General features: G+C 47.7%; 1 protein-coding gene across 7 annotated transcripts; it reads right to left on the reverse strand.

Moving 5' to 3' along the window:
- Positions 1 to 14,067: 14,067 nt before the first annotated feature.
- Stmn4 (stathmin 4) lies at positions 14,068 to 19,628 on the reverse strand. Of its 7 annotated transcripts, none has more exons than XM_052191135.1 (5): positions 19,520 to 19,619; positions 18,858 to 18,938; positions 18,288 to 18,496; positions 17,176 to 17,367; positions 14,068 to 14,161 (listed from the first exon to the last, which is right to left on the reverse strand). In XM_052191135.1, the coding sequence occupies exons 1-5, from the start codon at positions 19,599 to 19,601 to the stop codon at positions 14,102 to 14,104; spliced, it is 624 nt and encodes a 207-aa protein (XP_052047095.1). In that variant the 5' UTR covers positions 19,602 to 19,619; the 3' UTR covers positions 14,068 to 14,101. The 7 variants fall into 7 exon arrangements, with proteins under 7 accessions (XP_052047095.1, XP_052047099.1, XP_052047098.1 ...); XM_052191136.1 differs by lacking the exon at positions 14,068 to 14,161 and adding an exon at positions 16,510 to 16,530; XM_052191139.1 differs by lacking the exon at positions 18,858 to 18,938 and having other exon boundaries at positions 18,288 to 18,462; positions 19,522 to 19,628.
- Positions 19,629 to 23,803: the final 4,175 nt, after the last annotated feature.

The following is a 23,803-nucleotide window of genomic DNA, read 5'->3' on the forward strand; positions in this document are numbered from 1 at the left end:
TGTCAGAATTCTGATGTGCAGCGTCCTCTAACGTTGCTATTTCTGTGTTTCTTTCTTCCTCCTCTCAGCCCATGTTGTGTCTTCGTTCTTGTTACCTTTGTCTTTGGCTTCCTGAATTTACACAGTGGAATCTATTGGCATTGGTTTTCTTTTCTTTTTCTTTTTTTTTTTTTAATGAAAATTACCATTTCTCTCAGCAGTAGCACACCTTCCTATGCAACTGAGTGTAATGAGAGGCTTTCTTTAGTCCTTTGATCTTTTTACACGATTCTTATTGGTTTGGGGTGGGGATGGGGTAGGGGTTCAGGGTGACAATGTCTCAGTCTGTCACCCAGGCTAACCTAGAACCTGCGGGCCTCTGCTCCAGCCTTCTGGGTGCTGAGATCACAAACTCATAAGGCTGCCTTAGGCCTCTGATCTCTCTCTCTTTCTCTCTCTCTCTCTCTTTCTCTCTCTCTCTCTCTCTCTCTCTCTCTCTCACACACACACACACACACACACACACACAGGGGGTGGGGGGTGTTGGGCGGGTCAGAGGAGCTATCAGAGGAGCTATCAGCAAGCCTCTCTGTCACATACACACACACACACACACACACACACACACACCACGGGGGGGGGGGTGGGGGGGTGTTGGGCGGGTCAGAGAAGCTATCAGCAAGCCTCTATACAGGTTTTCCCCCTTTTCACACACCTTTGAACCAGGACAGTTTTTGTTCCCTGAGGCAGAAAATTCTCCTTTAACCCTTTCAGTGCCCTAGAGTGTGTGAAGAATGAGTCCCCATCAGCTCCAAGACAACAGTGAGCCGGCCACCTAGTGATGCGCACAGCCTGGGTGACAGAAAGTAGAGGGGGACCCCACAAGAAAAAGGAAGCCTGGAGTAACCCCAGAGGCAGATCCTCCTGACCCATCTGCTGTGTGTTGTAGCCACATTTCCTCCCACAGATCTGTGCTGGTTTTAAAGGTTGGTGTCCCCCAGGGCTGCCTGAGGCCTTTCTCTTGTTTACGAGATATGGTGTGTGGTTTGTTTCATTTGTTACTAAAACCCCAGGAGCTTTCTGGCTCCGACCTTTCTTAAATTGAGAGTTCAGTCCCAATGAAGCTGAGCTCCAGTAGGGAGTTGTGTAGGAACCTTGAATGTGCGGAAGAAAAAGCCACAGCCCATGAAGTGTCCTCATGGGAAGGAAATATGGCCTTCATTTGCCCTTTTCATGAGTTTAAATTTATTCAAATAGATTGGGTTTTTTGTTTGTTTGTTTGTTTGTCTGTTGTTTTTGTTTTCTTTTGTTTTGTTTTGTTAGTACAGGATCCTCAGATATACTTTGGTGTGTTAATCCTTGTCCCTGTCTCCTCCCCTGCCCCATTTCCCACCCCCTTCCCCCACCCTGCCTCCTCCCTAGCCTCCCCCTCCCCTGCCTCCCTTACGCCCTCCTCTCCTCTCCCATCTCTCTCCTCTCTCACCTCCTTCCCAGTCCCCCCTGTCTTTCTGTATTCTGTTTCCCTCTTTCTTCCTCTTGCCTAACCCTGCCTTAATATCTTTTCCCCTCTCAGGGTTCCCGTTCTAGTTTCATGACTTCACACACCCTTAAGCTGAGACCCACACATAAAAATGATGAGAGAAGGCATGCAGCCTTTTGTCTCTCTGGGTCTAAGCTGCTCCTCTGCCTATGATAATAATTGATAATTCCATCCATTTTCCAGCAAGTGTCATGGTTTTGCCTTTCTTTATGACCTAATAAAAGTCTATTGTGTTTCCATATTTTCATTATCTGCTCCTCTATCTGGCAATAGCCAGGTATGCCCCGCCCCAGAGATCTGGCCCACTATAAGAGGGGCTACTTGCCCCTCCTCTCCCTCTTTTGCTCTCCACTCTCCCACATACTCTCACCTCTCTGCCCCTGGGGCTCTTCCCCCCTCCACGTGGTCATGGCCGGCCTCTACTCTCTCTATTCTCTCTCTCTTTCTCTCTACCTCTCTCTCTACCTCTCTCTCTACCACTAACTCCCATCCCTTACTCTGAATAAACTATTCTATACCATGTCTGTGTGTGTGTGGTCCCTCAGGGGCAGAGGTGCCCAGGCAAGGGCCCGCCTGGACACCTTCCCCCACGCCGCCTAGCCACACTCACCTAACCCCCTATACTCCCCCTTTTAAGCCCCTTCATCTTGCTGCCGAAAGTCCTTCACTATGTCCTCAAATCTATGACCTCATTTTTTTTATCACACACACACACACACACACACACACACACACACACACACACACACACACACACTGGACCTGCCTCTTTCCTCTTCTCTGACCCACTTATGCTTATAAAATTCTGAGTCCTATGGCAGAAGCCCGAGATGATATGTTCTTACAGAGAAGCCTGGGTACTGGATTGGCAAGTGTGCCTACGGAGCCACGTGATGGACCCAGTGATGGGCCATCATCATAACCACTGGTGAAGGCCAACTCAAGGTCCTTCCAACCAGGCAGCACCGTTTATCTGCCACCCACACGTTTCCCAGCATTCCACCTGTTCTACCTAACACCCTCTTCCCTGAGCACGTGAGCCACCCAAGAACCCTGCCTGAGATCCACACACACCATTACCTTGGCTCACACCGCACACCTCCCGCAAAGCCCCATTGGCACGTCCCTTTCTTCTTACTGCTGGGTCAGCCCGCTCGTGCTAGTTCAAATGTCACCCCAGCCCCAAAGGCTAATGATACCCTCCTCCATGCCCCCTGCAAATAATAATAAAACAGCAAACAGGGACATGTCAGAGGCATACAACACACAGAGAAAGAGGAGAGGTGGGGAGACCCTGCCATTAGCCATGGCCGTGCTGGCCCCTCCCTACCCACCTCTTCCTCTCAGCACATCTCCCTCCTTACAGTGCCAACATCATCTACACCCGAGTGACCTCTGTATGCCCTCTTCGGTGCTGAAGACATTATGTGACCTCATACTTCTCTTCACCCCATCCCTGCTGGACGGTTCATGCCTCACCCTGCCTGGTCTCCTGGGGCTTCTCTGCTGAGCTGCCCAGCTTCTGGTCACGGCTTCCTCCTCTCTACTGTGGTGTTCACCTGCCCTGCCCTTTCAGTACTCACAGAATCATCCCACTCCCCACATGGCCAGGACAAAAACCCTGGGTCCTGTGACCCTTTCAGCTGTACCCTCTGAGACCCACTGGAGTGCCCTGTGGTGGTTCATCTTGATTGCTGACTGGAATCTGTGAGGAGAGACACCTCCAGGTATGGCTGTATTTCCAGGACCTATTACCAGAGGCGAGAAGGCCCTTCCCTAAGCAGGTGGCATCTTCTGGAAACGTTCCTGCCTTCACCTCTTGCTAGGGCATGAGTACCCCGTGATGGTGCTGCTCCTGTGAGTACCCCGTCCGTGATGGTGCTGCTCCTGTGAGTACCCCGTCTGTGATGGTGCTGCTCCTGTGAGTACCCCGTCCATGATGGTGGCTGCTCCTGTGAGTACCCCGTCCGTGATGGTGCTGCTCCTGTGAGTACCCCGTCCGTGATGGTGCTGCTCCTGTGAGTACCCCGTCCGTGATGGTGCTGCTCCTGTGAGTATCCCGTCCATGATGGTGGCTGCTCCTGTGAGTACCCCGTCCGTGATGGTGCTGTTCCTGTGAGTATCCCGTCCATGATGGTGCTGCTCCTGTGAGTACCCGGTGATGGTGGCTGCTCTTGTGAGTACCCCGTCCGTGATGGTGCTGCTCCTGTGAGTACCCCGTGATGGTGCTGCTCCTGTGAGTACCCCGTCCGTGATGGTGCTGCTCCTGTGAGTACCCCGTCCGTGATGGTGCTTTTCCTGTGAGTACCCCGTCCGTGATGGTGCTGCTCCTGTGAGTACCCCGTGATGGTGTTGCTCCTGTGAGTACCCCGTCCGTGATGGTGCTGCTCCTGTGAGTACCCCGTCCGTGATGGTGCTGCTCCTGTGAGTACCCCGTCCGTGATGGTGTTGCTCCTGTGAGTACCCCGTCCGTGATGGTGCTGCTCCTGTGAGTACCCCGTCCGTGATGGTGCTGCTCCTGTGAGTACCCCGTCCGTGATGGTGCTGCTCCTGTGAGTACCCCGTCCGTGATGGTGCTGTTCCTGTGAGTACCCCGTCCGTGATGGTGGCTGCTCCTGTGAGTACCCCGTGATGGTGCTGTTCCTGTGAGTACCCCGTCCGTGATGGTGTTGCTCCTGTGAGTACCCCGTGATGGTGCTGCTCCTGTGAGTACCCCGTCCGTGATGGTGCTGCTCCTGTGAGTACCTCGTGATGGTGGCTGCTCCTGTGCTCCTGCTGCTCTTCACCAGCGTCAGACCAGCCCCTATCATGGAAGCCAACCTAATAAGTTCTCTCACAACATATATCCATTCTCTTGACTGTTCCACTGAAGGATGCTGACCACTCCATGTCACATCCCTCTTTTAGGGAGCCACTGTCACATTCCTTGTGCCTGGTGGCCTTGCCTGTGCACTTTGCTGCTACTGCTATCCGAAGGGCTCCTCTCCCCTTCCTTCTCCTTCCTTCTCCCCTCCCCTCTCCCCTCCCCTCTCTCTCTTCCCCTCTTCTCTTCGCTCTCCTCCCCTCTCCTCGTCTCTCTTCTTTACTCTTCCCTCTCCTTCTCTTTCCTCTTCTCCACTCTTCTCTCTCTTCCCCTCTCCTTTGCTCTTCCCCTCTCCTCCTCCCTTCCCCTCCTCTTCCTTCTTTTCTCATCTTCTGCCTGGTGAATTTCCTGTTATCTTGCATACATCAGCTCAGGCTCTCCCTTCTGGGAGATTTTTTTCTTCCCCACCCCATTTCCCTCAGCTCCACTCCTTTATGCAATTATTACAATATTTTAAGGTTATTTAATGACCTTATCTCTATTATAAGAAACTCCTACTTTGTTTATATTTATATCCCAGAATCCTTGCTACATACCTAACCTATCATCTCCCTTTAAAATTGAATAATAAACTTTTAAAAGTTTCCCACAGGCTGTACAAGGACCCCCCATCCTTATGTTTTTACTAACATCTTTGCAAAGGCTTCTCTACTGCTAGACATTTGTGAAAGTTGTGTGTTTGTAACATAGTTAGTACTTTGATGGACGATTGTCCACTCTCTGAGTAAGAGCACTTCCTTTTTTTGTTTGTTTGTTTGTTTTCCTAGACAGGGTTTCTTTAGCTATCCTGGCTGCCCTGGAACTTTCTCTGTGGATCAGGTTGCCCTCAAACTTAGAGATCTGTCTGCTTCTGCTTCCTGAGTTCTGGGATTAAAGATGTGCACCACTACTACCGGGCTATCGGATCCCTTCTTTAAAATAGATCCTAGAAGCCAAATTTTGTGCTACCAAATGACTTGCCAAAAAGGCCAGCTCCACTTGGATTCACATGAGGCAGAAATGTACATCTCATATTGGGAGAGATACAGTCTGACCAGAGGGCATCTGTCTTAATTAGTGTTTTCATTGCAATGAAGAGGCATCATGACCATGACATCTTCCTGGCGGGAGGCATGGCAGCATCCACGTAGGCATGGCGCTGGAGAAGGAGCTGAGCATTCTACATCTTGATCCAACTGCAAACAGGAGAAGAGTGGCTTCCACATGGCTAAGAGGAGGGTCTCAAGACTCACACCCACAGTGACACACTTTCTCCAACAAGGCCACACTATTAGTGCTACTCCCTGGGCCAAGCATATTCCAACCACCACAGCATCCATATGCAACGACTAAAACTGGGAGCATTGGTGAATCGTTATAGACAAGTCATTGTTGGAAGGATCTGGACAGTTCACCGGAAGGAAAACCACGAGGGATACTTCTGCACTTGGGGCTCCATCATGAGGAAGAGGAAGCAGACTTTGGGGTCATTCTTCAGAGCAATATAAACCATTGCCAGCCTGGGTATCGATGGAGCACTTGTGCACTGGGTGCTCTGCTAAGTCCTTGTACAGGACTCTAAATGTCCTCTGATTCCTTCAATGATCCACTTAGCACTTAAAAATGTATGTTCAATCCCCATGTGATTGCTATATATTTTCTATAGTTTCTCTTAGTATTATTACCAGATTTATTTTGTAACAGTTTGATACCGTTCCCAGAAATGATTTTGTTTCTTGAGTTGTTAAGACTGACTTTGTATTCTAAAATATTTTTACTATGGAGAAGGTCGTGTGAGCTACTGAAAAGAAGGAAGTTGTTAGATGGACTTATATGTCTTATATGTGACTCTTACCTCTATTGAATCTACAGTGTAAATTAATTCTGCAGTCTCTTTGTTGGCTTTCATCTGAATGACCTATATACTGGTGACAGAGAACTATTAAAGTCACTCATTACTACGTGAATGGGCCCCTCTGTCCCATGATTCTTTACTACAGTTTATGTTTTGAGTATGGCTCCATTAACATTCACTGTGCATGCATCTATAATTGTAATATCTTCTTGCTGCATCATTCCATTTGCCTGTGTGTAGAGATCTTTGTCTCTTCTGGTGACTTTTGAGGAGTCCACTGTGATGGAAATGAATGCAGATGTTCCTGCTGGTCTGGGAGTTCCAATTGTTTGCAATATCACTTTCCCACCTTTTCCTTTCAATGTGCATGTGCCTCTGCTGGGAAGATGTGTTTCTTTGTTGTTATTGTTATTGGGATTTTTTGTTTTTTGTTTATTTATTCATGTATATGAGTGTTCTATTTATGCATATGCATGCACGACAGAAGAGGCATCAGACAGAAGAGTGAATCAAATCCCATTATAGAAGGTTTGAACTGTGGACCTCTGGAAGAGAAACCAGTGCTCTTAAACCACTGAGCCATCTCTCCAACCTATGAAGTGTGTTTCTTTTTTTTTTTTTTTTAACATTTATTTATTTATTATTTGTAAGTACACTGTAGCTGTCTTCAGACACACCAGAAGAGGGCATCAGATCTCATCATTGTGAGCCACCATGTGGTTGCTGGGATTTGAACTCAGAACCTTTGGAAAAGCAGTCAGTGCTCTTAACCGCTGAGCCATCTCTCCAGCCCCAAGGTGTGTTTCTTGAGGCAGTCGGTCATCTGGTCTGATGCTTCATATAAAGAGTAAGATTGTGGCTTCCAACTGGAGAAGTAAGGCCACTTACACCGAATGATACAATCAAGAGTTGTGTATTTATTCCCTTCATTTTGTTATTTGTCTAATGCTCAATACTTTCTTAGCTTTATTTGCATATTGAATGGGCTCACATTGGGATTTGTCCTTTCTTTGGTGACCATGTTTCTCGACCTCCTCTGCTTAGGACTCCTTTGAGATCGTCACAGAGGTGGACTGAATGAGTTACTGTGGCATGGGTTCATCTTGGAAGGTGCTTTTCCTTCAGTTCAACTCAAGAACAACTTTGCTGGTTCCAGAAATCCAGACTTAGCAGTTATTTCCCTTCAGGGCTTACAGCAAATACCTCACCCCGACTCTCCTGGCCTTTTTAAGAGTTCCCATAATGAGCTCTTCTGCTCTTCTGATAGGGTTACCTTTATAAGTAAGTTGGCATTTCCCACAGCTTTCAACAACCTTCCTTTACAATCTACTGTTGCCCTATAACCTACAATATGACAACATTTGCTTAGGATTACAAATGTCCCCTACATCCATACCTTTCCTTAGATTTTGGAAATTTTCTGCTTTTATTTCACTGAATACACTTTCTACACCTTTAGTGTACACTCTAGCACCTTTTATTACACCAAAAATGTGTCTCTTAATCATGTCCCAGAGGCCTTGCCTGGTCCTGCCTGCTCGTTTCTTTTTTCTTAATCATTGTCCAGATTCTCTTATTTATCAACCTGGCCTTGAAGCTCTGACCTCTCTGTCATGTGATCTATCTAGTCAGTTTGGTGTGTTTTCCCATTAAGCTTGACTTACTGTGCTTTTCATTTTGAAGATTCCTGTTGGATTCCTTTTCCGGCTCTCTCTCTCTCTCTCTCTCTCTCTCTCTCTCTATCTATCTATCTCGCTCTCCTTTCTCTCTCTCTCTTTTTTCAAAGTTCTCATTCATATCCTATGCTGTCTTCCTTAATTCATTTTTGGCTATTTTTTTTTATTTTTCTGGAATTCATTAGTTTTAGTTAGTATCATTCTTCTGAGGTGGACATGGTGATATACATCAGTAATCCAAGCACTCAGTGAAAGGCCACTGCTTCTTTCCAGATTATGAATTTGAAGCCAGTCTAGGCTTCACAGTAAGAACCTATTAGCACAATGATAAACCCCTTGCATAGCAAGCACAGGGGCCTGTGTTCCACCCAAAGATCTTCAAATAAAACAAAATAAATAAAAACATCATTCTAGAATTCTTTCTATAACCCTTAACCCACTTCAATGTCTTTGGAGTCAGTTGTTGAAGAATTCTGAATGTTGGGAGGAGTTATGACTCCATGTTTTCGTGTTTCCTTTATGTCCATGTTGGTAAATACATAAAATAAACTCCTGATGGACTGGTATCTCTTCCACTTCTAAACAATAGCCATTTTAGATGCCAGCCTTCTCTTGATGATGTCTACTGACATATCCTGTTGTCATGTTGAATACGTCAGGTGCATTTGAACTCCAGTGTGTCATTCCTATGGTGTCTTTACTGGGAGGTTGGGGGTCACTATGTTCCCACTCTGCACTGTGTTGGTGCTTGGGTTTCCTGTTCTTCCCATAGATTTCACAAGAGCAGAGGCATTTCTCCTAGATCAGGAAGATGTGCTGTAAGTGTGAGCTGTGCTCTGTCTTCAGTCCTCTAGGCTTCCCCATAATAGACAGCACAAAGGGCCGTGGTCCCTAGTAAGGAGGACTCAGGTATCTATTCCTTTCCACATTTCTCTCCTCTGTTGCTCTAGGGATTGTTGAGGTTTTGTCCTTTACTGTCTATTGTAATGCTAAGTGAAGGGCCCCACAACCTAGAGTCTAGAGTAGCCCCTGTGACCCTGCCCCCAAGGTAATTCTGATTGGTAAATAAAGATGCCAATGGCCAATAGCTGGGCAACAGACACATAGGTAGGGGGTCGTGGGCCTGAGGGGAAGAGGAGGACCATGAGGAAAAAGAGTGCAGGAGGAGGATGGAGAAGCACCATGGGTGAAGAGTCAAGTCAGCATGGCCCTGAGGCTGCCCAATTGGAGCTAAGAGCAGCCCAGATGAAATACAGTAATAACTTGGAGTTGTCAATAGGAAATCCGTTCTAACAGCATGGAGGGTAGATATCTGCCCAGCTCTTGTTTGTTTAAAGGCTTATTGTAAACAGAAGGCTGTGAGTGTGTCTTTCATCTGGTAACTTAAATAACTAAGGAGGGTAGAAACCTTAGGCCAGGTTTCTACAACAATTACTACGACAAGGGATGGATGTCCAGGACTGTGTCTCCACACAACTCTTTCTTGTACCTACTTGAAGCTGGTTTGCTGCTTTAGGGTTTTTATCTCCCATATCTTTGGATTCCAGTATTCACTGAAGGTTAATCAGGGGCTGTGTACTGAGCAAGATATACTGATTCTTAGCTAAAGTGAGGGAAAGCTGTTTCTATGTAAAATAATTTAGGCTTGGCTTTAGATGATCATCTAAAAAGGCTTTTAATTTATATTTGGGAGTTGAAAGGGATGCCCTTGGTGCTCATTCACCATTCAGACACCAGTCATCCGAAGAAAAGACTGTGCTCTCTCCTTGCTGTAAGCAAAATCGCTGCTTCAGAATTATAGAGTGCTTACCATTGAAAGTCACTGGCTGAGGACCTCAGAACCACATGTCTCTCATAAACTCATTCTCCATTGGCCCTATCCCCTCCCTGCCACATTTGACTTGTGGCCACTTTTACTCCAGGAATTGTTTACTGGTGGCCTAGACTTGGAAGATGTTCCATGATACGCACATCTGTCCTGTGTTCAGTTCTTCCGTCAAGGGCTAGAGATTGGTGATGACTCATTGTGGCCTGGAGATAAACTACAGCCTTCTGCACAATCCTGCTCAGCCTCCTCCAATCTGTGGTGTATGCGTTTCTGTTTGTGCGAGTGTGCGCAGGTGAAGGTGCGCGTCGGAGGGTGGAGGGCAACACCAGGCGTCTTCCTCAATCGCTTCCCACCATACTTTTTGAGACTTCAGTCTCAAAGTGAACCCTCAACTTACCAATTTGGCTAGACTGGCCAGCCAATAAGCTTCAGGGATCTTCCTGTCTCCAAATCCCCAGCGCTGCACCATGCCTGGGTTTTACATGGGTTCTGGGAATCCAAACTCAGGTCCTTGTTTAGACATCCAGCAACTGAGCTGTCTCCCCAGGCTGTCCTCAGTCTTCTACAAGGAGCTTAAGGAAAGGGCTATGCAAATGGAGCTGTCACATGACTGTTTTCTTTATCCCTCCCTGTCACTCACCTATCTTTAAGTCACCTTGATGTTCTTAATCCCAGTCTAGTCAAACACCCACTGCTAAGGACACAGAGTCCTAAACCCGGTCATGTCTCATAGGTGAGATTAAGCAACTAATTGTGTATGCACACAACTGAGCGTGCAAAAGTAGAATCTCCAGCGGAGTAGAGGACCAAACTATCTGAGCTGGGTTTCAAGGAAGCAAGGAAGGAAGGGAAGAGCAACCCAAGCAAGGGACAAGCACACGGAAGGCTAAGATTGCAGAGTGAAGGGCACGTGGAGAGAAAGGGTTGCGGGGGGCCTAGCTCCTGGCCTTTGGTCCACAGAGGAGGACGGAGGTGATGATGGAGTTAATTTGTGAAATGAGGCCCTCAAAGCTATTCTCTTGTCTCTACCCAGAAGGAACTGGACCTGAAGCCACAGGCTTCGTTCCACACTGTCATCCACGGCGGCTCCCTGAAGCCCCGAAGACTGCAGCCTGGACAGCCTGACCCTGTCTCCAAGCTCCTTCCAAAGCTGCACTTTCAAAAGGCATTTGGTTGTCATCTTCAGGAAGAAATGTGTTCTGTGTTGTGCCCTGGGAATATGACCACAAAATAAAAAATGGTAATTTCCAGGCAAACATACATCCATTACTAAAGTTAATTTTGATGTGTTGTTTTGTGTTCTACTAGGAAGGATGGGAGGGGGAAAGAAAGGAAAGAAGGAAAAAAAGTACCAAGAAAGCCAAAAGTAAAAAAAAAAAAAAATACCAAAATACTCTAACAGTGGGACATTAACTGCTTGAAACTCAACATAGTGATTTGTCATGGCTTCTGCCCTACTTAAAGCCTGACTCCCAAGACTCCGGCACCTCGTCCAACAGCCAGCCTTAGAAAAGACGAATGATGTTGTAACAACTACTCCTAAGGAGAAAGTGAGCTTCCTTCCTCTTACCTGTTCAAACAGACCCTACACAGATGGTCCAGGAAAGGCAGCCATGTAACTTAACTGCAAGAAATGATCTTTTCCCTATATGGATTCCTTCCCTCTAACAATCCATTCCTATAAGGATCTCCTCCCTACAAGGACCCCTTCCCCATAAAGGTCCCTTCACTATAAGAATCCCTTGCTATAATGAGTGAGTCTTTCTCTGAGAATTTGCTCACTGTGCGTCTGTTCAGTGTCTATTCTTTATTAAAACTTTTATTTATGTCAATTCTGGGCAGAGAATGCTAACACCCTCCCCCCCTGTGATTATGGCGTTTCATTCCCAGCATGACAGAAGGGAAAGAAAGAAAAAGAAGCTGAGTGGGACCACAAAGTTGGTCTCACCACCCAGTGAGTCACAGCTCAGCCTGAGACACCCGGACTGGGGACTTGCGGCTTAGTTTAGATGCACCAGAAAGCTGTACTGCGCAGTGACTAAAAATAGATACTTTGGGAACGAGCTGAAAATTCAAGCCCTCTTCTCCCACTCACTATGTGTGGGAATCTGGGCAACCTATTTATGCTTTCTATGCCTCAGTTTCTTGTCTGCCTAATGGGATGACAGTGGCAGCTTTCTCCTACAAAGATTAAATGAAACCTCATCTGTGGGAAGTCTAAAAAATAGGCATCTAATATGTGCTGCCTGAAAGTATGAGCTGCCAGCAACATCCCCACCACCACCACCTTCACCACCATAACCACCATCACATCATCATCACCGCCACCGCCATCATCATCACCACCACCATCATCATCACCACCACCATCATCATCACCACCACCATCATCATCACCATCACTACCATCATCATCACCACCACCGCCATCATCATCACCACCACCATCATCATCACCATCACTACCATCATCATCACCACCACTGCCATCATCATCACCACCACCATCATCATCACCATCACTACCATCATCATCACCACCACCATCATCATCACCATCACTACCATCATCATCACCACTACCATCATCATCACCACCGCCATCATCATCATGACCACTACCTCCACCATCACTGCCACCTTTGTTGTTCCAGTTTTTCTACCCTAAACTGAAGCTCACATACAGCAGCATGTGAGAATATTCCAAGAGAATATTAAGGCAACAGTAAAGAGATTATATGCAAAGTTAAACATAATCACATGGTATTTAAGGCAAGTTGAGGAGATGCCCTGGCATCTGGCTCATACAGACTCCACCCAACTCCTGCTGGCAAAAAGAGTCAGGAGGGCTGTCCTCTGTAGCCCTGGCCCAGTGTCCTAGAGAATGCGGCCCTTCTGCTTTCTTCTAACAAATGAGCTGTCCTCACTGGGATTCTGTGACCTATCTAGAACCCCAAACCCTTGGTGAGGGTTTCTGCTGTATCTGAATGCTGATGTCCCCCCACACAAAAGTCATAAATTACACGTCATCCCTCGTAATATCAGGTGGTAGAGCATTTATAAGAGGATTGGGTCAGAGGTCTCTCTCCACTCACGGATGGGACAAATACCCTTATGAACCAGGTCTTGTGGACCCCTGTCACACTTACCACAAGAGGACACAGCAAGAAGACACCATGTGTCTTCTTAAGAGAAAGCAACTTGTCGCCAGACATCTTGATCTTAGCCTTCCCACCTCAGGAACTGTAAGCAGGAGGTCCCTAACCCTAACCGCAACCCCAACCCCAACCCCAACCCCAACCCCAACCCTAACCCTAACCCTAACCCCAACCGCAACCCCAACCCCAACCCTAACCCTAACCGCAACTCCAACCCCAACCCCAACCCCAACCCTAACTCCAACCCCAACCCCAACCCCAACCCCAACCCCAACCCCAACCCCAACCCCAACCCTAACCCTAACCCTAACCCTAATGTTCACACATTACCCCACCTAAGGTATTTTGTTAGAGCGGCTACATAAGCTAAGGATGTCCTTCTTACAATGAATCCCTGGGGCTATACCGGGATGTGAGTCTGTAGATAGGAAATATGCCATCTCTTTCCTCATCCCCTCGGTGGCCTCCAGCCAGTAAGGCGCAGCCCACAAAAGGGTTTTAAAAAGAGAAAGAAAGGCAAACCTCTAATCGTTCCATGACCTAACCCATATCACCCAGCACACAGGATACCAGATGGAAAAGTTAAAGGGCACCTGTCATCGGATAGGTGGGAAGCCAAATTTCTAGAACACTCTCCCCATTTGCAAAGAGCCGATACAGGAAATAAAAACACCGGAGACTCGGAGTAAATGTTTCATTGGTCATGATGATCAAAAGATGACAATGAACAGACGCACACAGACCTCATCCCACCCGCTGCAGGGCGGGTCTCGCTCCATCCAGATGGGCTTGTCCGGCTGACCCTGCAGCCACCACCCCACCAGGACTCTTCCTTTCACTCTGAACCTCTACCTCGGTTCTCATCTTCTCTCCACTTGGAACCTGGAGGCCGGATGTCCAGGCAGAGCCATGAAAAATGGGGGCCTTGGCCCAAGTCTGCAGTCAGTGGACAGTGTCACAATGTCCTCGGGCTCATCTTCACCTCCTTTTCCACACTCTCTCTGTCCCCTCTCCCACCCCATCATTGTTCCCCAGAAACAAATAGGATGGCTTCACTGGTCAATCTTTTACATGTACAAACACCAAAAGCAGAGGAAACGCCCCTTGGCCACCCCCTCCCCCCGAACCCCAGTGCTGGGAGAGCAGCCAACAGCCGAGGCTGCTGGAACCGGTTGCTGTGGGAGCTGTCCGGCTGTCCTGGAAACTTCCTTGGCCTCTGGGCTTTACCTAGAGGCCTCTTCCTTCAGCTCCTTGTTTTTCCGCACCTCCTCTGCGTGCTTGTCCTGGGGAGAAAGGGAGGGACAAAGGCGGGTCACACAAGGCTGCCAGGGGAGGACACAGGGCGAGAGAATGGAACGCAAAAGATGGTCACCACGGGCAGAGCAGAGCTGTCAGCGAAGGTATCCTAAGGGGTGGAAGGAGGCACGTAAAACGCCGGGATCACAGGTGTGTAAGCCTGCAAGGGCACAGAGTGAGTGCATGGACTGCTGAGTCCCCACAGCCTACAGGGGACCCACCTCACAGTGACCCCCAAAACACCCGAGGCTCTCTACCTCCATTGGTCATTCTGGCACTTGGGATGGTCACTTGACTAAATCTAAGGGGTCACTTGGGACAGCCAGTTTAGAAGGAAACGGGAAAAGAATCAGCCCATTGCCAGCATCCCTGACACACCACAGATGTGCTATTTCTCTCCCATCTCTCTAACACTGTCTTAAATCTCTGACTGAAGGAGGAAGACCCATGAGTTACATACTGTTGGGAAATAGAACTTGACTCCAGACAATGGGCGCCCTTACAAGTGTTGGAAGACAACCTTCATTTGCTTTGCAACATAATTCAGCCAAAAGACTAGATTTCCCTTCCTACTCTCCCGGCCAGCTGTGTGACCTTAACTGACTGTCTTACCTAACCAGGCCTCTATTTCTTGGACCTTTCCAGAGGGACTAGAATGAGCAGCTGGCTCAGCTCTGAAACTCTGTGACAAGTGTCCACTCATGGGACCATGTCACACACCTGCCCCTCCATGTCATTCCAGACAACTAAATAAATATCTGTGCCCTTGTAGGCTGAGAACAGAACATATATGTGTTTTTCTTCTTTGTGTTTCCCAGTCCCTATCGGGAGAAACAAAAGGTACCCAATGATCCCCCTCCCAGATTCCAGTGTTGCCACATCTGAATGACAGATTAGCCACTGAGGCCACCCAGGTTCCTAAGATACACCTTCACCAGCAAGTTGATCTTTCCAGAGGCCCTTAGAATTTTCCACAGGCTGAAAGCAAGGAGCAGTTTGTCTTGTTCTTAAACTCTGATATATATCACATGACCTGGAGTCCACACGTAGTCAGACCTTACCCCTGGAGAGCCAGGCAGTAAGTCTGGGCTGGGGATTTTATTCCTAGGAATTCTGGTCATGACCCACAACACAAGAGCTAGCATTGTTAATGTTGAAGATGTCCCTGGTCTGTGGACAGAGTCGTGGGGCAGGGGAGGGGGTGGGGCGGAAACATATACCTAGCTCTCAACCTTGCCTCCTGCCTCATCCAGTGAGTGGTTATGAGTGGAGATCATCAGATCTCAGAGAAAAACTGTCCTCTCAAATGTCTGATCTGGAATCTTGATTCTTAGCATCTATTTGATGTGCACAGTCGTCATTCCAAATACAACCTTGCCAATCTTCCTCTGCCTAATTTTCCTCTGTTTTCAAGTGAGTTGGCTATGCAGAGCCCTGGGTCCGTGGCCTCTGCTTGCTCGGTCTACAGAAACCCCTTTGCTGATGAAAAGCTAGTGAGATAATACTGGGATGTTCTCTCTGAGCCAGGCAAGAAAGCGGCCACTTGGACCAGAGGCCAAGGCCAGCTCTACTGTTCGTAAACCATGAGAATTTCAGTGAATCATTTGATCTCTGGAATGGTTTCCTTAACTGAACTAAGAATGTTTGCTTCATAAACTTGTGATGACCGTGTTATGATAAAATAAAAGTGTCTTATAAACAAATGTTTAAGTGCTTTAATACAATCTAACTTTGTGATATGTTTAAGCTGAGTCTGTAAGCCCACAATCTCTCCCATCCAAACTATAGTTTCCTCAAGAATTTGCCTTGAGGTTGGGGATATGGTTCTGTTGGCAGAATGCCTACCTTGCATGTACAAAGCCCTGGGTTCGAGCCCCTCATCTGCATAGAACCTACATAGAACAGGTTTGGCAGCACACACCTGTAATCCCTGCACTTGGAGGTAAAGGCAAAATGATAAGAATTTCAAGGCTATGCTCAGCTATACAGCCAATTTGAGGCCTGCCTGGCATACATGAGACCTAGTATTAAAAAGTAAAGGCAATCTTAAGTTTTTCTACAGTATCTCTCATTAGCTGGAGAAGCCCAAAATCATGCTCAGATTGTGTTCCTCCTCTAAGGCACTGGAGAAAGAAGCCTTGCTGTCCATCATGGAATTGAACATCAGAGCAGGGGGCTGCCACCTGCTGGCCAGCCTGTGCAGCTCACATCCCTGGATGAAGCCAGATCTTTCTGGTAACTGTTGCCAAGGGCCTGAGGTTCTAGGTGGGTAGTCAGGAAGGAATAAGGACCAGGCTGCTCACCATGGGACGAGGCCACCGATCGGTCCCGAGAGTCACCGCGCAGCAGGCGGCTCCTGGAAATAAAACACAGAGCTAAAGCTTCCCAGGAGCTGCAGGAGAAACTGAGGCAGCCTGGGACTCAAGGGATGAGGCCAGCATGTCTTCCAAAGAATGACACGGAGGACCAACCCCAGTCTCTCACACCGCTCATATGCAGGTGACATGTGAGTTATTGACAAAGGCAGACTATTAAGGAAAACCTATTACCCTATGGCCCTTATGAGGAGCTCTGGGGAGAATCCTGTATCCTGCTGTCCTGGCAACCGAGCTTGCTGTATCCCTGGCTCAGAGCCATGCTCAGGTTAGCATCTTTCATTAACCCAACTCTGCCCATTCAACAATGAAGCCAGAAATGTGTAGACATGTGTCTCTCCTTAGATACTTGCACTGGACAGGCTTTCTCTAGAAAAGAAGAGTGTGGGCAATCTCCTGAGACAGTGAGAACTTTCCATTGTAAAACCCTAGAAGATCCCCAGAGGCCACCCAGAGTTTGATGTGAGCTTCTTGCCTATGACTTCCCAAATCACCCCCTTAGAACAACAAGGACCCTGCCTGGTAGAAACATTTCCATTCCTGCGAAGGCTACTTCCTCCAGAGTGATGTGTAGGTTGCATGTTCTTGCCACGGAAGGAGCCTCCTGCCTATCTCGCATGGCTTACCTTCTCTTGCAGTCGCTCCAACATGGCGGCCAGATGGGCCTCCCGGTTCTCCTTATTGGACTCCATCTTCTGGGCAAGCTTCTCTTTTGCCATCTTGATGAAGTTATTGTTTTCCTCAATAGCTTTCTGGATCACCTCTCGCTCATGCTCTCGTTTCTCTGCGAGGTGTTTCAGGAGCTCGGCTTCCTGGTACTAGGGCAACACAAGAAAGAGAAAGACCCTTTAGGGTGGACTTCTGCCATCACAGGCGAGATGCATGCCTGAACCTGGTCCTCTGTCCCGGAAGCAGAGGGCTTGGACCACCTGCGAGCTTTCCATCATCTGTGACTTTATTGCCCCTTTCCTAAACAGCTTTGAATCTCTTCTCTCACTTTCCTCATCCATTTTTCCGCTCATTCATTCACAAGTACTGAGTGATCCTATATGAACTTCAAGTACCTCACAACTCCAAAAACCAGGGAAAGGAGAAAATTAGCCTAGTAGAAATAAACATGCCTACTAATAAATAACAGAACCCAAACCTGCATGTAATAGATGCCGTGGATATAAAGGGAAGGGCCACACATTTAAATGGAGAAAGCTATTTTTTTCTTTCTTCTTGAAAGATGAAGAAACACTCACATTAAAATGGCATCTGAGCCGAGGCGCGAGAATCAGTGGAGGACAAGGAAGCTGCATTCAAGCCAGCTCTGAGAGGACTGTGACACCTTAGCCATTAACCAAACTGTAAGCTCACCCACTGCATAATTCATAGTCTTATCTGCTTCGGGTGGTATCTTAATCTACACCAGTGGTTCTCAACATGTGGACCGCTACCACTTTGGAGGTGCATATCAGATACTTGCATTACAATCATAACAGTAGCAAAATTATAATTATGAAGATATGAAGAGCAATGGGATATGTTTATGGCATGGAGGTAATCACAACATGAGGAACTGTACTACAGGGTTGCAGCACTAGGACGGTTGAGAACTCCTGGTCTATGCCCAGCACTCGGGAGGTGCTCTCTAAATATTCTACCCACTGCCACTGGGATGGAAGGAAGAGATATGGGGCTGCACTTCCTGCTCACAGTGAGATGGAAGACAGCAATATGGGGCCGCACTAACCTTCCTTCGCTCCTCTGCTGCTTCTAGCTTCTTCTGTATCTCTTCTAATGATGGGTCTCGCCGTCTTGGGAGGGAGGCATTAAACTCAGGCACCCCGTCAAAGGAAGGTGGCTTCAGGATGACTTCAAAGGACTGGCCTGAGGTGCACTTGTTCAGCTCAATGACTTCCATATCAGAGATGACACACCAGTTCAGGTCTACTGTATCTGCTGTGGAGGGCAGAGTTGGGGCTGCTCACCTTCTGAGGGGGAGCTAGGGCCCCAACAAGCATGCAAACATGCACACAGACACAGGGAAGCAGGGAGTCCCAAGGCACACCAATGACTAGGGGTCTGGTTGATCCTGAATATTGGACCCTAAGGACAGTGACTTTGACAGAGTAAGGTTTGAGGATCCTTGGGCAAGGATCCCAGGAACTATGATTTGTGATATCAGCCACAGCAACACCACCAGCTGCTGTTGTTCCTTGCTGGTGACAGACACCAGTTCGTTTCACCCACCCCGACCCCCAGCCCCTCCTTGCCCTGTCCCTCTGATGGCCTGTGGACCTCACCCCTGGCTCCGGCCTACCCTGTTCTCTTCTTTCTCTCCAGTCAGCACTGCCTTTCCGCTGGCTTTGACCTTTCCTCCTACACTGTCTCCCACACCAGCCTAAATGGAAAAAACAGTCTCAGGTCATCCAAACACCCATCTCTCTTATTGACAGACCAAACCCATCCCTTCCTCGTAAACAGAAATGAAGAGATGACCTATATCTGTCCCAGACCACTCCTCCTGAGAGCGTGGCAATCCAGTACTCTCTGATAGGACTTGGGACTCAGACAGCACCACTGTCACCATCCAGGCTGGAAGTGCTCTTCCCACCCTGGGCCTGTCTGGGAGCATCTCTATCTGTCCCTAGAAGCCCTGATGAACACACCAAGTTTTCTTTTCTGTTCTGTGTCTCCAAGGACAGATCTCAGAATCTGTGTCTGACTTCTCCTGGCATCCTCTGTGGTGTCAAGGAATGTGCAAAAGGGACTCTAGGAGCAAGTGCTCCAGGAGGCCGAATCCGGATCCCCAGTGGCTGCCTGGCATCCAGGCCACATTCCCCGGGCTCAGACCCCTCAGGCTCTGGGAATGAAGACACACTATGACCAGGACAGTTACAAGATAGGAGTCAATGGGGGCACCCACAAACACAGGACACAGAAGCCTCCACCCTTTCCTATCCCAGCCGCGCCCCCACTCACCTTCATATTTGTAGGATGATTTATTCAGGGGATCAGACAGGAAGCAGGAGCAGAACAGAGACACTAATGGGAGTTCCTTCATCTTCTCCTTATAGGCTACAAGAGAGTGTACCAGTGATGATGGTTGGTTCATCAGTCCCAGAAAACAGCACTTCTGTGAGTCAACCCAGGCTTTCTAACTCCCAAGCCTGGGCCACCTCACACTTGAAATTTGACATTCTCACTCACCCAAATGATCCCATCCTCTGTTACTACCAAATGCTAAGTTCCCTCAAGAAAAGAGCCCAAGTGCAGCCCTGACTCTAGCCCTCCATCTCCTACTTCCTCTCAAGGATAAACCAGGGCTTTGATACTAGGTTGTAGGAAATCTATAGTTCACTCTTGTGAAAGTACTTGGCATTGCTGCCTAAAGGGTAAAGAGATGAATAGAGAGACATCATTGCTACTCTCCTTAAAATCCAGGCTCACTGCAGAAGGGATCAGGCTGCAAATCTCCTCAAATCTTCCCAGCATAGGCATCAAACCAGGGAGAAGTTGTCCACAGAGTAGAAATGTACCCTTGACATGACTGAGTCTCTTTGGAGGTCACAGGTCATCATGGGGGTCCTCTGCAAGTCCTTCCCCATTGCACGGTGACTTATTTATAAAATAAAATACTTCCTCTGCACACAGCCCAGTATTTATTTTCTCTTAGAAACTCCATAGCATAGTTTCAACACTATTATAAAGGTATTATTTTAAAATTAAATAATACACATGGAACAAATGAGCAGGAAGAGTTCAGTTGTGATCCCACCCATCACCCAGAAATGACTTTACCTCTTGGTTTCTCTGCCCTGTCTTCCTGTGCATTTATAAATGCACATACATAGAGAAAGAGGGCTGGAGAGCTGGTCAATTGTTTGCCTGCGAGCACAAGGTCTGGTGCTCAGCATTGCCATGGAAAAGCCCCTGGGGAGGCGGGAATAGGAAGATGCCTGGCACTCCCTGGCCAGTCAGCCTTATCAGCATGCTTCAGACCAATGAGAGACCCTTTCTCTAAAAAGGGAAGACAGAAGGATCCAGAGAAAGGACATCTGAGGCTGTCCTTCTGCATGCATTTGCACACACATACACACACACACATGTGCATGGCATACATGTGTGTCACACATACACATGCACCTTAGTACACATGAACATACAGAAAGAGAGAGAGAGAGAGAGAGAGAGAGAGAGAGAGAGAGAGAGAGAGCTTGTGTTACGTGTCCATCACTGACTGGTGTATGTACTTACCTGCGAGAGTCATGTTGGCAGGAATCTGGTGGCTGAATTGACCAAAAGTCACAGGAAGTGTTATCACCAGCTCAGAACTGGAGCACAACCCTAAGAAAAAGAGAATAGTTCACACTGATAAGCTCTTACCATGAAGATGGTCTTTTTAAGCTCTGAGGGGATCTCGGGGATGTGGCCTCTGCTATGGCCGACAGGCCCTCTCCCCTCCAGCCCCTCCCCCTCCTCCACATCTGCCCAGGCAGGTTCAGTTCACACAACAAGGATCCCTTCACAATTGACCTGAGACATAGAAATATGGGTTCCCCCAACTTTATTTCTTAGGGGTGTTTATCTGTCTCCCTGTGCAGTGTAATAGCCCGGCTCAAGGTCAGGGTGAAGGTGAGAGGCAAGGCCTCAGTCAAATTTGCCTGGAAATGTTTATTAATTAAATAACTGTCTAAACTTCTCCACCCTAGGCATCCCCCCAGCCAACTCTGACAGGAGGTGAGTAGGAAACCCACTCTGAGACCCTCCTACTTCATCTTTTGTGAACCACCAGCTTGGCTCCTTGGATCCACTGAAAATGACCCTGGACCATGAGAGGACACACACACACATACACACACACACACCAAGGTATATCATCATAATAATTATGTTAGTGTGGAGACATACATGGGCATATGGGACCATCTTAGGACTGGAAACAAGAATCTCTCATTAACAAGAGGCTGGGAGGCAGTCAAAGAAAACCCTGAAGTGAGTCTTAAAAGATGAGACAAGGAGGAGATCTGCTAAGTGGAGCCTGTAGGGAAGCAGGGATGTTCTTAAGCTGATTGGAGCCAGACCTGCATATAGCAAGAGAGGAGAGGACCAAAAAAGAGATAGGAAGGTCGAGAGAGGAGCATCTGTGAGGACTTAGGAGATGGGAGGGAACAGGGCTTCACTGACAGCCAATTCTGAGCTCTTGGCATGACCACCTTTGATGGTCACTGTGCCAGTGGAGAGTGATGTGAGCCAGGAAGCTACTACTACTTAGTTCTCAGGAAGATGAGATCCCTGTCTTTATAGAGCAAGTGTGCCTGCCCTTTGGGGGCCGTGTAAATAGGAGGTCCTGAGCCAGCAGTGGGCTCAATTCCAGCCTAAAACTAGACTAGTGCAGATTCTATGCTGGGTGACATCTCACACCATCATTGGTCACGTTGCATACCCAGATCTTGTGCTTCCAGTCTTCATTCTTCACAGAGCTACACCTGTGAAACGGGACAAGTTCTGCCCAGCACCTAGCACCCACCTTCCTCTGCCCCCTGCATGGAGTTGTTCTTGCCAGCCCTGCAAGTGAGGATAACGCCCCCTTTTGTCAAGGCTAAGAGAGAGTAAATGAGCACAGGCTTGAAGCAAGATCAGCTGCTCTTAGAGGGCTCTGTTCTGTATTTTCAAGCCAAAGATCCTGCCAGGGCCTTCGTCTGCCGACACAATAGGCCTTTTTTCCATGGTGTCAGGCTGGTCCTGATGGTACCAGTAAGTCCCTGAATATGGAGCCAGGCCTGCTGCCTGAGGACAAAGCCCTTGATCATGGGATTGGCATCTATTTAGGTCCAAAGTGATTGAAAAATAGGGTGACTTGATGAGAAACTTCAGCCAGGGGAGGCAGAGACCTAGGACCTTGGGTGATGGGTCGGACAGGAGCTGGAGGGTGAGAACAGGGAGAAGAGGAAGAAAACACACATCGGAGAAAGAAGAGAAGTGAACAGGTGCAGCTGTGAGGGAAGGGGCCTGTCTTCAGCCTGGGCTGGAGTAACAAGACCCTACAGACATGAAAGACTTTCAACTCTCTCCCAGGTGACCTTCATGTGAGCCTGAGTTGTGCAGATGAGGCAAACGTCACTATCTTTGCATTCAGGGGAAGAACCTGAGGTCCGGAGATGTTAAGATACCTGCCTAAGGTCACAAAGCTCGAATGTGGTCAGCCTGGGCTAGACCCAGATCTTCTGACTTATAAGCTCTTCTCCAGTGACAAATGGAAGAGTCAGATGCCTGCTGCTTGTTCTTCGTGGTCTCAAGGATTCAAAAAAAAAAACAAAAAAAAAACAGTCTAGTCTGGAAGTGGGAGGGGATCTTTTTTTTTCAACTATGTATAGAAGTACTTTCCATATGGGAAAACTTTGGCTATGAGTCATAGGAACACAGAATGATGGAGAGCCAGAGAAGGAAGATCAGGAAAGGTAATGGAGTCAGGGGTTGGGGAGAGGGGGTGACAAGGTGACAAGAAACTTGTCACAGATTTCAGCACTGTGATGTTCTAACCTGCACAGTTAAAACTCAAAGTCACAGAACACAGCAAATTCATTTCATTATGCACTCATCCCAAGCACCACTGTTGCCTTTTGGAGGGGTAGACATGTTCTTCCATAGATGAAGATGTCTCAGGAGAATGAGGTGACATTTCCAAGCCCATTCCGTGCCTTGGGTTGAATAAGTAGTGTGCACACACCCTAACATTGTGACTGTGGTTTCATGTGAACAAAAGACCACTCTCGATGTGACTAATAACTTCAAGATGAGAGCATCCCTGACTCCCAAAGAGGGCTTCTGACTGGCACATGAAAGACAGAGGCAGAGATCAAAACAATGTGATCATAAGCTAATGCCTTAAAGATTCCTGAAGCCAGAAGATGCAGGAAAGGATTCTCCCTAGAACCTTTAAACAAGTTGATTTTGAACTTTCATCACCCTGCCATGTGCTGGAGGTATGTGTTAGCCCCACTACTCTTGGTACATGACAAACTCAAAGTTCAAATCCACAATTCCGCCACTGCATCTCAACAGCTAGTTCTTTTACACAGTCTGATTTACTCCTCAATACAATCTGTGTGTTTGGATCCAGAGATAAATAGGAACCTTCAAAAACTCTCCTGTTGACATATCATTTCTATCATAGTCAAGACTCAAGAGGCACTCTGAGAAAGGTTACAGAAGTTAACACAGGCAAAGCTTTCTAGAAAGCACAACAATACAGAGCAACTTTAA

This window comes from Apodemus sylvaticus, chromosome 8 (genome assembly GCF_947179515.1).
Source record: "Apodemus sylvaticus chromosome 8, mApoSyl1.1, whole genome shotgun sequence".
NCBI classification, from domain to species: Eukaryota; Metazoa; Chordata; class Mammalia; order Rodentia; family Muridae; genus Apodemus; species Apodemus sylvaticus.

Bases quoted from the DNA above. Each gene is read 5' to 3' on its own strand.
- Stmn4 (XM_052191135.1), bottom strand. From the start codon at position 19,601: ATGAAGGAACTCCCATTAGTGTCTCTGTTCTGCTCCTGCTTCCTGTCT. The intron at 17,368-18,287 runs GTTAGTGCGGCC...GTGTTGCCCTAG, and splicing joins CAGCAGAGGAGCGAAGGAAG to TACCAGGAAGCCGAGCTCCT. The intron at 14,162-17,175 runs GTAAGCCATGCG...CTTTCTCCCCAG, and splicing joins TGGAGCGACTGCAAGAGAAG to GACAAGCACGCAGAGGAGGT.